At 41.4% G+C, this 14455-nt stretch overlaps 1 protein-coding gene across 10 annotated transcripts in view; it reads left to right on the plus strand.

The window, feature by feature from the left end:
- The window catches only part of LOC140741337 (thyroid hormone receptor alpha), a 502247-nt gene that overhangs the window by 305404 nt on the left and 182388 nt on the right, over nucleotides 1-14455 (plus strand). Inside the window, exon 1 of one of the 10 annotated variants that reach the window (XM_073071439.1) lies at nucleotides 9864-10073. The exons of 7 other annotated variants lie outside the window; for them this stretch is intronic. In XM_073071439.1, coding sequence (XP_072927540.1) covers nucleotides 10030-10073 — 44 coding nt within the window. In that variant the 5' untranslated portion in view covers nucleotides 9864-10029. Of the gene's footprint in view, nucleotides 1-9863; nucleotides 10232-14455 lie in introns of those variants that run through there. 2 more of the 10 variants (XM_073071444.1, XM_073071442.1) reach the window with 2 other exon arrangements.

Genomic DNA, 14455 nt, shown 5'->3' on the forward strand with positions numbered 1-14455 from the left:
TGTCCTGACAGGTCACTGTCGTTTTCACATACTGTAAGAGGATGCCGCACCAAACCAGACAGTAATGGCTGATGTGAGCATGCTCTGTATGACGGCAGTGTAGAATTGCACCAGTATGTGCTGGGGAGGATGGAATTTTACCAACTGCCGCAAGAAGTACATCCTCTGCCAAGCCTTCTTTTAAATGAAGGAGATATGGATCTCCCAATGAGGTTTTGCAAAATAACGATGCCCAGGAACCTGAATGTTGAAATGGTGCTAATTGTAGAGTTGCTGCTGATGAGAGGATGGAGAGGAAACACATTTCTGCTGAGGTCAATTCACTCAGACAATCTGCAAAGTCAAGTACAGGACTCACAGCTCAGTCAAGGTCAGTGTAGCACGTGTTGTGCGCCTTCACATTTAGACTTGCGTGTCACGCTTTTCTTACGGTACAAAAGCTTGGAAATGTCTCAATTTATGTAGCTTTCTTTTCTTACTCAATTTCTTCAGAGTGATCCAGAGCATGCCACAGGCAACGAAGTACTTTTGAAGTTAAAGCTGAATTAACTCAGAAGGCCAAGCAGTGCCTGTGGAATGAGAAACAGAACTAAAGATTCAGTCAAAGACTTCATCAGAACTGGAAAAATGAGAAAACAACTTAGTTATGGGTGCCGGAGTGATACTGCAGCCAGTGCTGCTTTCTTACTAAGAACCCTTGATGTATTGGGCAGAGTCCACTTCTGTCTGCATATTAATGCGTACACTCGGGGTGGTGAGCTGATGACATTTTTGTAAGTTATTTGTATGAGTTGTGAAAGCAGCTGGACATTTCTCTTCACAAACATCAGTAAATAATAATTAGTGAATTACCTTTAACTCTCCTTAAATTGTTTCCCACCCCCATCTTCCCCACTCATCTGTAAATTCAGCATTAATCTGCTCTACATAATCAAAACTGACATGTTTAATGCTCATAGAATTTTACGTTATCTGTGCTTCGTGTCTGTAATAACCTGTTTATGTTTTTAATTCTTTTGCCTGTGAGAAAGGATCTGTGTCTGCTTGTGTCTTGGGCATTATTTATCCCTCATTACACAGCTTTTTTGCTTTCTGTGTTCCCCTAATCAGCCTTTCTCATTTTACCCTCTGTCAACCTGACCAGGCTGCCTCAGCCCCATTTTGCACTAAGCTCCATCTATTCACTACACCCATGAATTGGGATTGGAATTGGTTTAATGTCAAGGTACAGTGAAAAGCTGGTCTTGCATACTGTTAAGTGAACAAAGAACACAATACAAGCTGTTTGGGCCACAATGTTGAGCTGAAGCTTTAACCTATTCCAAGTTCTACCTAACCTTTCCTTCCCACACAGCCTTCTATTTTTTTTCTTTGTCCATGTGCCTTTCTAAGATTATTTTAAATGACCCTAATGCATCTGCCTCTACCACCACCCCTGACAGTGCAATCCATACATCTACCAATCTCTGTAAAAAAAAAAGCCTATCTCTGACACCCTCCCATACTTTCCTCCCAACACCTTAAAGTTATGTCCCTTTTCATTAGCCATTTCCACCCTGGAAAATGTCTCTGGCTGTCTTTTCGATTTATGCCTCTTAAACATCTTGTACACCTCAAGATCAAATCAAGCTGATACAGATCAAGGTATTACACAGTGCATTGGGGTAGTACAAGGCAAAACAGTAAAGGGATGCAGAATAAAATGTAATAGCTACAGGGAAAATGCAGATAGACTACTGGCTGCCGTTTGCTCATGTTTAACCAATGTCCCGATTTTAAGATTCAAACTTTGTTTTCAAATCATGGTCTCGTCCTTTTCTAATGCTTCTCCAAGTCACCTTAGAGAGGGATTGTTTTAGTTATGATGCTATGTAAATGGGATGTGTTCCTGTTATTAAAGATAATAGTTTATATCTTCAAAAGGAAAGCTAATTTAACAAGTGCAGACATTGGAATGGCCAAGGACAATCACACTTATCAACTAACAGGGAACAATTTGTTTTACAAGACTCCTGCGAATTGTATAGTACAGTGGAAACTTGTATGGAGCCTGAAATGAATAGCAAAATGTGCCTCTCACTACCTCTGAACTCTTGATGCTTTCTTTTCTGACTCTCTCAAGTATCCTCTCTGCTTGTATTTCGTTACTATTTTCAGACTTGTTCCATTTGAAATTAATTCTTTTCCTGAGAATGCTCCAGGCATTTTATTCTTCTAGCATGCTCAAGTGTTTTGAACAGGTTGCCTAGTTTATTTTTCCTCCTGGATACTTTTAATTATGAATATGGTTCCTCACATCTTACTTTGAGCTTGTTGGATAGAGTAGAAATTGGTACCAGGTGGCTGTTTGGTCAATTTGTTGACTTTTAACAAACATAAAATGAAGTAAACTGGAAAAACAATGACTATATCAAGATGCTCATCAACAGGACAATAACCCTCAATTTTTTGACTTGTCTGAACTGAGGAGACAACGAAATCCATCCTACTTGCTTGCAATACATCCATTGTGATGCCCAGTGGTTACTTGTACTCTATATTTACTGTGTATCGGGCATTAAAATAGAACAGACTGATGCACCATCAATAACTCTCGGAGACTGGAAGAGAACGATAGGCTTTTATTAACAGCAAAAAGGGAGCACTACATCTCAAAGACTGAGGGAGGAGCAGTGCCCCTATCGCCTTTATCCAGGGGTCTCCTCAGCAGAGGGGCGTGTCCAGACAGGTATACATAGTTTACCACACAGACCTTCCATGCTGAGCACGCAAAAAGCTGCAGGAAGGGTCCCGACACAAAATGTTGACACTACATTTCCCTCCATCTGACCTGCTGAGTCCCTCCAGCATTTGGCTGTTGCTCCAGATTTCAGCATCATCCTTTGTGTTTCCAGCTCTTCTGTGAAGTTACTCACATTTTTGAGATGGTCTGCCTTTTTATATCTAAGAATTGGATTGGACCTTTTATCAGTGGGCTAAACTGTCATTCTTTTTATTGCCCGCCAGAAAAATCTTGAATTTGGCCAAGTGAAGTCTGGAACAGGTTAGGTTATTCCAATGCATTTGGACAGTGCAGCCTTAAGTTTGCTCTGAAACAAGACTAGTGCACTTCCTAAAGGATCCAGATTCAATTAACAATGTTTTCTACCTCTTGCTGTACAGCAAACTGAGAGGCATATCAGCCTTAAAGTCACACACCTTAAGGCAGTCACATAGCAGCTGCCTTGGGGGAAAGAGAGTTTAGAGATTAGAGATTGGCTTTATTTGTCACATGTGCATTGAAACATACAGTAAAATACATTGATTGCAACAAATCAAATCAGCAAGGTCAGTGCTGGGGGGGCAGCCCGCAAGGGTCACCGTGCTTCTGGCGCCAACGTAGCCTGCCCACAATTCACTAACCCTACCCCTACCCGTACATCTTTGGAATGGGAGGGGAAATCAGAGCACCCAGAGGAAATCCACACAGTCACAAGAGAAGGTACAAGTTCCTTACGGACAGCAGCAGGAATCAAACCTGGGTCGCTGGTGCTGTAAAGCATTATGCTAACCACTATGCTACTGTGCAGCCCCACAGTACCTTACACTAAAAAGGCTGCTGGGGGTGGGGAGAGAGAGGGAGAAAGACAACTTCTAGGTTAATGGAAATCCTGGTCAGTAAGATGCGTTCCAGTTGGAGGTCTTGTCTGCAAATGGAGTCCTTCCAGGCTCAAGGAGGAAAGTGTCTCCAGCTGCACCAGCAGATGTGTGAATCATCATTCGATGGAGCCATGCAGAAACGAATTTCACCTCCAGCAGCAGACCACAAAGCAATTGTAATATAGTACAGTATTTCTGTGATCAGATTGTGAGGATATGTAGAATAATTACGTGTTAATTGGGCTCTACTGCATGATTGTTGGTGCACTGTGTTGGCGGTAACAATTGTAGAGGACAATGTCATTTGGTTGACACTGGCAATTATGACTCCGGAGGCTCCAGCCTCAGTGACGAGTCTTGGAAAACCTGAGCCTGCAAAATGCATGACACAAAAACAAACATTGGTGCAAATCAGCAGGTCAGGTAAGTAAAGAGAGAAACAGAGTTAATGCTTCAGGTTATTAAACTTCTACCTGAACCAGAAATATGTTCGGTTGCACAGAAGACATCATGGGGGAGAGAGCAAAGAGAGAATCTGTCACAAGATGGAGACTAAGAGAGACTGAATGACACAAGTGATGACAATGCTAAATTGATTGTTCATTACAGCTGATTTCTCTGAGGAGAAGGAGGTGGAAGAGAACAAAAATTGCAGGAAATGGGAAGTACAAAACACTACAGTTGCTAAAAATCTGTGATAAAAGAGAATAATGAAAATATTCAGCAGTTTGGGTAGTATCTGTGAAAAGAGGGAAAATAGTTAATGTGGCATATTAATGATTTTTCATTAGAACTAGACAGTAAAAAGGAAGGCTGGTCATCCTGAAATTGTTGAATCCTGAAGACTAACATACCAAACAGGAGATGACGGTACTGTTCCTTATATTTATGTTAAGAATCAGAATCAGGTTTATTATCACTAAATTTCTTATGAAATTTCTTGTTTTATGGCAGCAGTACAGTGTAATACATAAAATATACTAACAATTACAATAAGAAATACATTAAATCATTAAATAAATAGTGTAGAAATAGTGAGGTAACATTCATGGATTCATTGTCCGTTCAGAAATCTGATGGTGGAGGGGAAGAAGGTGTTTCTAAAACACTGAATGACTTTGCACCTCCTCTCTGATGGCAGTAGTGAGAAAATGGCATGTCCTTGGTGGTGGAGGCACCTAATGATGGATGTTGCTTTTTTGAGGAATCACCTTTTGAAGATGTCCTCGATGGTGGGGAGGCTAGTGCCCCTGATGGAGCTGGCTGAATTTGCAACCCCCTATAGCTTTTTCTGATCCTTTTCAGTGGTCCCCTCCATACCAGATGGTGATGTAACCAGTTAGAATGCTCTTCAGATCACATCTATATAAATTTGATAGAGTCTTTGGTGACATAATCAAATCTTCTGAATCTCCTAATGAAATACAGCTGCTGATGTGACGTCTTCATTAATTGTTTCAATGTGTTAGGCACAAGATAGGTCTCCAGAGATGTTGACACATAGGAACATGAAACTGCACACCCTTTTTCACTGCTGACCCCTCAGTGAGGACTGGTGTGTGTTCCTACAACTTCTCCTTTCTGTGGTCCACAGAAATTTCAAGGAGCTTTGTTGGAATAGTGGAAGTGGCTAAAGACATAAGCTAGAGTGGGCATGGGATGTTACAAACAATATTTACAGATAAATGGAAATTGAAGGTCAGCCTTGAGGCTGAATGGAGATGTTCTGCAAAAACAAATCTGTGCTTGGTTTATCCAATGTAGAGACCACATTGTGAGCGTTGATGCAGCACACTAAACTGAATGAAGTGAATCGCAACTTCACATGGAAGGAGTGTTTGGCCCCTGGATCATGGGAAGGGCAGATATTGCATCCCCTACAGTTACATATGAAAATGCTATACAAAAGAGAATAGATATCAGTGGAAATGGGAAAATGGGTCAGTGAGTCATTGAGGAATGGTCCATTTGGATTTCTGAAAGAAGAGGGAAAGGCAAAGCTGTTTGCCGGTGGTATCATGTTGAAGGTGTAAGAAATTATGGAGGATGATGCATTGAATGTGAAAGCTGGCCGGTGGAAGGTGAGGGCAGAAGGAACCCCAGCCAGGCTATGATGAGAGGGAGTGGGAGCAAAAATTCAGGAAATGAAACAGACGTGATTGAAATTTCTGTAACTAAATTGTTTGTATATTTTGCAAATATATGTTCATTAGTGAGTCAATATCACTGAAGACTCTCTGGGAGGAAGCTTCTCACTAATGGGCATGTCTTTGCCTCCTGCTCCAAGGTCCCCAACCCATCTAGAGTGGCCAAATGTGTTCATACTAACACCTCCAAAAATGTAACCTCTGGAGAACCAATTGTATGAGTATCAGAGTGGATAAGTGCCGGAGGAAATACTTAAAGGTACAGTTAGTGCCCACTTTATTAGGTACCTCCTGTACCTAATAAAGTGGCCACTGAGTGTATGTTCGTCTGCTGCTGCAGCCCATCCACTTGTACATTCAAAGATGCTCTTCTGCACATCACTGTTGTAACATGTGGTTATTATCGCCTTTCTGTCAGCTTGAACCAATCTGACCATTCTCCTCTGACCTCTCTCATTAACAAGGCATTTTCACCCACAGAACTGCCGCTCACTGGACATTTTTGTTTCTCACACCATTCTCTGTAAACTCTAGACACGTGTGTGGAAATCCCAAGAGATCAGAAGCTTCTGAGATACTCAAACCACCCCATCTGGTAACAACACTCATTCCACAATCAAAGTCACTTTGATCTTGATATAATCACAGAGTTCTTTCAAATAGTGAGAAAAATAGCAAACCAGTCCTTCCTTCAAAACTTTTTGTACCAAAAGTGACAGTTGTAAATTAGAACCTTGATATGGAGAGAAATGGACCTTTTGTGAATAATGGCCTTGTTAGGTGCATGACTGGTGCCAGGAATATGTCACATCCACTAACACAATTTACTCTGGATGAAATTAAAATTGGATTCTATTGTACTGAGTGTTTTGGATGATGTGAAGTTCTAGACAAGTATTCATGCTCATTAGGAGAGAATATAAAGAATATTAAGTTGCAGAGGCTGAGAGCATCAGATTCAGTCTAATATGCAAACTTTTTATGGCTCCTTAGGGCATCAAATTCAATATCCATACTTTGTTGAAAACTGTAAGTGCAAGTGACCTTTATAATCCTTCACACATACTCCAAGAATAATTTCTATGTGCACAGCCTTGGTGATGATGGGATTATGCACAACACTAGTGTGTGACTTTCTAAGAAAGCTCTGCAAATTTAATGCTTTCTGCCTGCTGTCCCCTTGTCTGCATCACCTTGTGTTCATGCACATGAATATTATAATTGAAATATGATATTTTGTCAACAAAATATGGATGAAAAACAGGTAATATGTTAAGCTTTTCATATAAATTAAGCCTCTTTAACTCAAATTAGACAGAGTGTGCATCCTATCTTTTGCTTTGCTCTTTTTTTGTACAGTATCTCACAGTTACTATTAATAAAAATGTTTGCACTTTGAAGCTATTAGACACACAGTTGTTTTGTTAGATTTTTTTTAAATTCTGCCTTTTATCATTCCTGAAATTAAGATCTTTTTCTAAATATTAGAATGAGGAAAGACTTTCTATCTGCCTACTCTGTCTCTCAGTTTAATTATATCTTGAAGTCTATGTTAATTATCAGGGATAATCTGTAGTGTGGGTCAAATTTGTGCTTCTTCGTCAGGTACACAAATATAATTATTTTGTCTTAAACTCTCAATGTAGTGTAAATTTGAATAAAAGTTTTAGAATTTCAGCTAGTTTTTCGTAAAATAAGAATTCTAAGCTTCTCTCCTCTGACAACACAGCAGTAATTGTAGTAATGTAATATCAGCTTATCTGGCTCTGGTCCATTAAAGTCCACAAGAAAGAAAGCTTCATAAAATGAAAATGATTAGCTTATGATGTTAATCAAATTATTTTCTTTCATATATGATTTCTTTGTCAATTAACTAGAAGTAATTAGAAATGAGAATTGTATCAAAGTAGAAAGCATTTTTACTTCTGCCCTGGATACTGTATCCTACATTGATGGCTCGGGTTTGAAACACAAGCTATCACAGATTCATACAGCATGCATCCAGGCTTTTCAGCCCAGTCGTTTGAGCACCCATATACACCAATCCAAATATAATCTCATTTTATTACTATAGAGCAGGGGTGTCAAACTCATTTTAGGTCACGGGCCGGATTGAGCAAAATGCAGCTTCATGCGGGCCGGATCAGTCGGACGCGTGCGAACGCAGCTTTCGTTGCCTCCGTTTTTTCAGCCTGCTCTCATGTGTCTCAGTCTCTGCTATAACTACAAAGTGTTTCACTTTACAAATTCCGTTTCTTATGAAGAAGACTGCTGAGCAAGACTGCCAAATAAACACTAAAAACCCTGAAAACCTGGTACCTGAATAAACTCAGCATTAGCCATATCATACGCCATAGGCGCTTCGATTACTGGGGCCAGCTTTAACAGTAATTAGATATTATCTCGCGGGCCAAAGATAATTCCACCGCGGGTCGGATTTGGCCCGCGGGCCTTGAGTTTGACATATATGCTATAGAGCATAGAGTGTGTTATCAGCCTGTTAGCCTGGCATGTCTATGCTGACCATGATGTCAATCTAAACTAATCCTATCTGCCTGCACATAGTCCGTATCCCTCCATCCGGTGCCATCTCTTTGAATATCTAAATGCATCTTAAAACATTGTTGGCATATCTGCTTCCACCACCTACCCATGTAGCTTGTTCCAGGCATCAACCCGTCTCTGTGTAAAAACAAAACGCCTCATAAATCTCCTTTAAATCTTCCCCTTCTGGCATTTATACCCTGGGAAAAAGACTCCATTTACCTTATATTTGCCTTTTGTAATTTTATATACTTTTATCAGGTCACTCCTTAGCTTCCAGTGCTTCAAATTTAACAATCCAAATTTGTGTAACCTCTCCTTATAGCTACTACTCTCCAATCCAGGCAACATCCTGGTGAACCTCTTCTGCACCCTTTTCAGAGCCTCTGCATCCTTCCTATGTTACAGCAACCAGAATTGCATACAATATTCCAACTACGACCTAACCAAAGTTTTATACAGCTACAACTTGACTTCCAAACATTTATACTCAATCTCCCGACCGATGAAGACAAGCGCACTGTCTGCGTACTTTACCACCCTATCCACTTGGGTGTTGCCACTTTCAGGGAGCTATGGGCTTGTGCCTCACATTACCATGTTCTCCATAAGATCATAAAACATAGGAGCAGAATTGGGCCATTTGGCCCATTGAGTCTGCTCCACCATTTGATCATGGTTTAATTTTTCTTTCATACCCATACTCCTGCCATTTTCCCATAACCTTTGACACTCTGACTAATCAAGAACCTATCAAGCTCCTCTTTAAATCTACCTTGGCCTCCACAACCGTCTGTGGCAATGAATTCCTCAGATTCAAACACCCTCTGGCTAAAGAAATTCCTCCTCATCTCTGTTCTAGAGGGATGTCCTATTCTGAGGATCTGCCCTCTGGTCCTAGACTCTCCAACTATTGGAAGTTTCCCCCTCCCCCAAGATTCTACCATTCACCTACACACATGAGGAGCAATTTGCAATGACTCAAATACTTACAAATCCACACATCTTTGGGACCTGGAAGGAAACTAGGGCAGTTGTAGAGAGAATGTGCAAATGCAAACTCCACACACAGACAGCACAGGGTGTTGGAATCAAACCCTTGTTGTTAGATGTGTGAGGCAGCATTTTGATTAACTGTGGCACTGTACTGCTACCTTAGGCCTACGAATTGATTGTTAGCTTTGTATATTATACCCTTGCAAGAAGGAAAATGGTAATTTTCAAACAGTAGCAGACATTAGAGCCCCACATCCTCCTAACAGTACTACAAGTACCCTGACTGATCATTTGTGATAACTCCTGTGTGATTGTCAGTGATGGGGTAACTGAAGCAGGGACCTAGAGGGATCTTCCTGTGCCCCGCTGGTGTTTGAGACAGGCTGTGCTTACCCCACGTCAGAGAGGTGAGAGAGGGAGGTTGTCAGGTCTGGAAGCTGCTGTTTCACCAGTTGCCAGTATTGGACCAGACTGGATTGGAGGCTATTCTGAATCATTAATCAGTGCCTTTTTTGCACTGTGCTGATGTGCCAACATAAATCACTCACGCAGTAAGCTGCAGGGAAGAGGAGGAGGGACTACATCTGTGCTAACTTCCAGTCAAAGGATTTAGCTGGCTTTGATCTTGAGTAACAACTTATGTTACTGCCGCACGTTAAGAGGTGGGCTTATACTTGGAGGAAGTGTCTCCACCTGTTCGTTCATGTGTAATAGTGCCCCCATTTGCACGAGGGGGGAAAATGAGAAGTAAGTTACGGACATGCCTGTGAAGTGAGACGGACCATGTTTTGACTTTAATGCACTTGGAGTGTTGACTGCGGTGCTGTCAGGAGTCAATGTAAACAACACACGGAAAGCCAATGTTGGCGGGTTATCAAGGAAGCTGCAATGAGTTATTTCAGTAAGTAAGTGGAGCCCAGTCGAGCTGCTGTGTGTTTGTTGGCTGTGCCACGTATGGAAATATGTCTGAGCTTGCTCCCCGGCTGCTGATTTGATTTAATTTCAATTTGATGAAGTAAAAATAGTAAAGATTATTTGGGAAAAGCATCATAAGAATCCAACGTTTAAAAAAAATAAATTACGTTTGAGTTGATATGCTATTTGAAATGAGCCTTTTATTCTGGCGCGAACCTACCTTAACTAATGGATTGACTTGTAACAGTGTTTGCTGTTTGTGGAGTCTCATGCATAAACTGCAAGAGCGAATGCCCAGCGGCAACTCTTCGAAGCCATTTGTTATATGTTAAATATCTCCTGTGTAAAATGCTTTGCAGTGTATCTGACTGATCTGAAGGACTTCTTCATAAATCCAAGTCTTTATTTTTGTTTGCCTTGTCCTCACAATTCCTCGCGTTTAAACCAGATTGTTTTTTTTTAATTTTAAATCTAACCCAAACCTTGTTGCTGAAGTTGACAAATGAGTTTCAGCACAAATAAATATGAGCTATTTGGCAAGAAAGACGAGATCATTTAAAATATAATATTTAAGATGTTGAAGCAAGAATTGAGATTGCAAGGAATCAAATCACTAAAGATGGTGATGGACGTTAATAAGTCCATGCATAAACTCGAGGGTTTATTTTCTATACAGTCAAAATTAATAAGTATTGAACGAATATCAAACCTTGAAGAGTCCATACTTTGAGCTTTGAATGCAGTTTTGTTTTTGCCCAGATTTTAACAATTATCGTCTAGAACTCCATCGCAGGCCGAGCTGTTTGGTAGCTACCTCTGAAATTCGTTTCTGTTGCTACCCAAGAACTCAATATCAGAGACAGTGTCACTATACATACTGACTAGTACTTTTAACTAGAGATAAATTTGTAGGAATTAGTGGCTTTGGAGAAGATGCAAAGAAGATTCGAAAGGTAATACACATCGGCCCCGATATTTTTATGTCCATACATTAATAGCGTGGGAGGTTTGACAGAACATACACAAATGGAGGAGGGAAGTGATTATTAGTATCCCCAGAAATCCAACGGGAAACTTGGAAGCTCCTTTCCCGCAGTAGATCTAAGGTTGCAGGTGATTATGGCAGAGAGCATAAGTGCATTTTGGGATGTCAAAGAGAAGGAAAAGGACAACGAAAGGGAGAGGAACCAACTGCAAACACCAGCCCGAATTCTTTCACTGAAAACTTGTTTTGCACTGTAAGACATAAAGTTATAGAGTCATAGAACAGGACAGCACAGAACTAGGCTCTTTGGCCCATTTAGTCCATGCTGAACTATTATTCTGCCTAGTCCCATCAACCTGCACCAGGACCATCGGCCTCCATACCTCTCCCATCCGTGTACCTATCCAAACTTCCCTTGAATGTTGAAATCAACCCCACATTCACCACTTCCACTGGCAGCTCATTCCACACTCTCACCACCCTCTGAGTGAAGAGATTTCTTTCATGTTCTGAAACATTTCATCTTTTACCCTTAACCCATGAACTCTAGCTCTAGTCTCACCTAACCTCAGTGGAAAAAGCCGGCTTGCATTTACCCTATTTATATTCCTCATAATTTTGTATACCTCTATCAAATCTCCTTTCTTTCTCCTTTACTGCAGGTAACGTTCTTGAAGAGATCCTTGGGGTAAAATCGGAGGCTGATTTTTGTTTAATATGGAGCAGAAAGACTTTTATCTTTTATCAAGACCCTGTCACTGAACACAATTAGGTCCTCACTCTCTGTGCAGAATACTCTTCTGCAATTTCACCCCAAAAGCCTGCATTTGATGTGCAAAAGCTCCAGGCATCTGCACTAACATCATCTAACACTGTGCTACCAATCCTTGGCATCATTGTTTAGCATTGCGAACAAATGGTACCAGTCATTCACAACAAGACAGGCCTTGAATGGAAAGGTGGTTCCTGCTTTAGCTTATGTTAACAGTGGTCCAGGCTTACTAGGTTGTCCCCTCCACCCCACACCCTGTTGCCGAATCACAAGCATCCATAACCCTGTGGGGAAATGCCGTCATCAGTTCACTTGCTGTGGGAGGCGGAGGATCACCACCACAAAATCAGAAACAATCACCCAAGGGTGTGTTCCACTACTACCCAAAGATGGGTATGAGTTTTCTAAGGTGGATCTAGTCTTGTAGCTCTTCTTGTCTGTCCCACCTTCTCCACCACCTGAAGGTGGGTACATCATATTCCAACACCTAAGGGTGGGACCAACCTTTCCCACCACCTTAGGATAGGCCCAGCCTTCTCCACCGTCTGAGGGTGGGTACAGCCTTCCCCACAACCCAAAGATGAACCCAACTCCTGCTACTAGATAGTGGGTCTAAACACTTCCCAATCACACCAGGGTGGCTCCAAAGCCTTACCTACCCTCCAGAGATGGACACATCCTTTCCCATAACCTGAGACTGGGGCCAAATCTTTCCCAACCACCAAAGATGGACCCAACCTTGCCATTGCCCAAATGTGGGTCTAAACCCTTCCCTGCCACCTGATGATACTTGAGGTTGAGTCCAAAAATCCCCACCTAACATCCAAAGGTGGGTCCAGACCTTGCCGAACACATGAGATTGTGCCCAACTTTCCACAATGCCAAGGTAGGTACAATCTTCAAGGCAATCTGAGGCTGGTTGTAACCTTTCCCCACGCTTGGGCATTGGCATCCCCAGCATCTAACACCATCTCCCCACCACATTCCAACTCACAAAGCCCCTTCAAAACTCTCGCACAGAAAGCTCTCTTGCCTGCATGTCAGTCGATGTTCCTCCCTGTGGGTTCCAAATTTGTCATTAGCACAGGAAGCTCCTCAACAATAGCCAGGATTTACAATTCTCTCTGCTGGTACAGTGTGCACCATTCGCAATACCCTGTGGCTTGCAGACATTTGAATTATTCTGTATGTGAGCCTTGCGCAAAAATAAAGTTGCCCTAGACCCTTAAATATTCCTGCATATTTGAACATATGCCTTGACTTTCCTTCGTTAGCACCTCCCTCAGACTACCAAACCCCAATGGGTTAAAATTACAAAATACAATCCCACCTTGTAAAACATGATACACCTGATAGAGTGCAGGGTTTGTTGAACATCCAAGATCATAAGACAGGAGCAGAATTAGGTCATTTGGCCCATTGTACCTAGTTGAAGCTAGAATAAATGCAAATAATGGTTCTTCTGATATAATTTTTTGGGATATCCTAGCTATTAAGCTTAAGGCTGCCTTCCCTGGGAAACTCTCCAAATTAAAATAACATGCCAACAATCCATTGTGAGACTACTAAGACCATAAGACAAAGGAGCAGAATTAGGCCATTTGGCCCATTGAGTCTGCTCCACCATTTGATCGTGGGTGATTCATTTTTCCCCTCAACCCCATTCTCTTGCCTTCTTGACATAACCTTTGATGCTTTTACTAATCACGAACTTATCAACCTCCACTTTAAATATACCCAATGGCTTGGCCGCCACAGGCACTTGTGGTAATGATTTCCACAGATTTATCACACTCTGGCTAAAGAAATTGCTCCTTATCTCTGTTGTAAAGGGGTGTCGTTGTATTCTAAGCCTGTTCCCTCTTGTCCAACCATGTCCACTCTATCTAGGTCCTTCAGTATTCAGGAGGTTTCATTGAGATCCCCTATGACTTAATGTCATGAAAATGCAATGTAAACATTAACATAAAGCCAGGCTGAGTCCAGTGCTGTCAGCTGAAGAGCCAATTGGTCAGAAAAGGTTGCAATGAGTTTAAAATGTTAATTATGATGGCCTGGAAGCATACAGTTGTGAAACAGTTGCTGTAATCTTGGATCATGCCGAAGTGCTTGACACCTAGTCATGTCTCACATAGAACATAGAACAGTACATAGAACATAGAACAGTACAGTACAGGCCCTTTGGCCCATAATGTTATGCCGACATTTTAACCTACTCCAAGAGCAATCTAATGCTTCCCTGCCACATAGCCCTCCATTTTTTCTTTCATCCATATATTTCTTAAATGTCCCTAATGTATCTGTCTCTACCACCACCACTGACAACATGTTCCACACACCTACCACTCTCTTGTTTAAAAACCTACTTCTGATATCCTCTAAACAATTTAAATTTTGCGCCCTTGTATTAGGCATTTCCAACCTGGGAAAAAGGTGCGAACTGCCTGCTCTATCTAT

The sequence above is a fragment of the Hemitrygon akajei genome, chromosome 18 (genome assembly GCF_048418815.1).
Source record: "Hemitrygon akajei chromosome 18, sHemAka1.3, whole genome shotgun sequence".
NCBI classification, from domain to species: Eukaryota; Metazoa; Chordata; class Chondrichthyes; order Myliobatiformes; family Dasyatidae; genus Hemitrygon; species Hemitrygon akajei.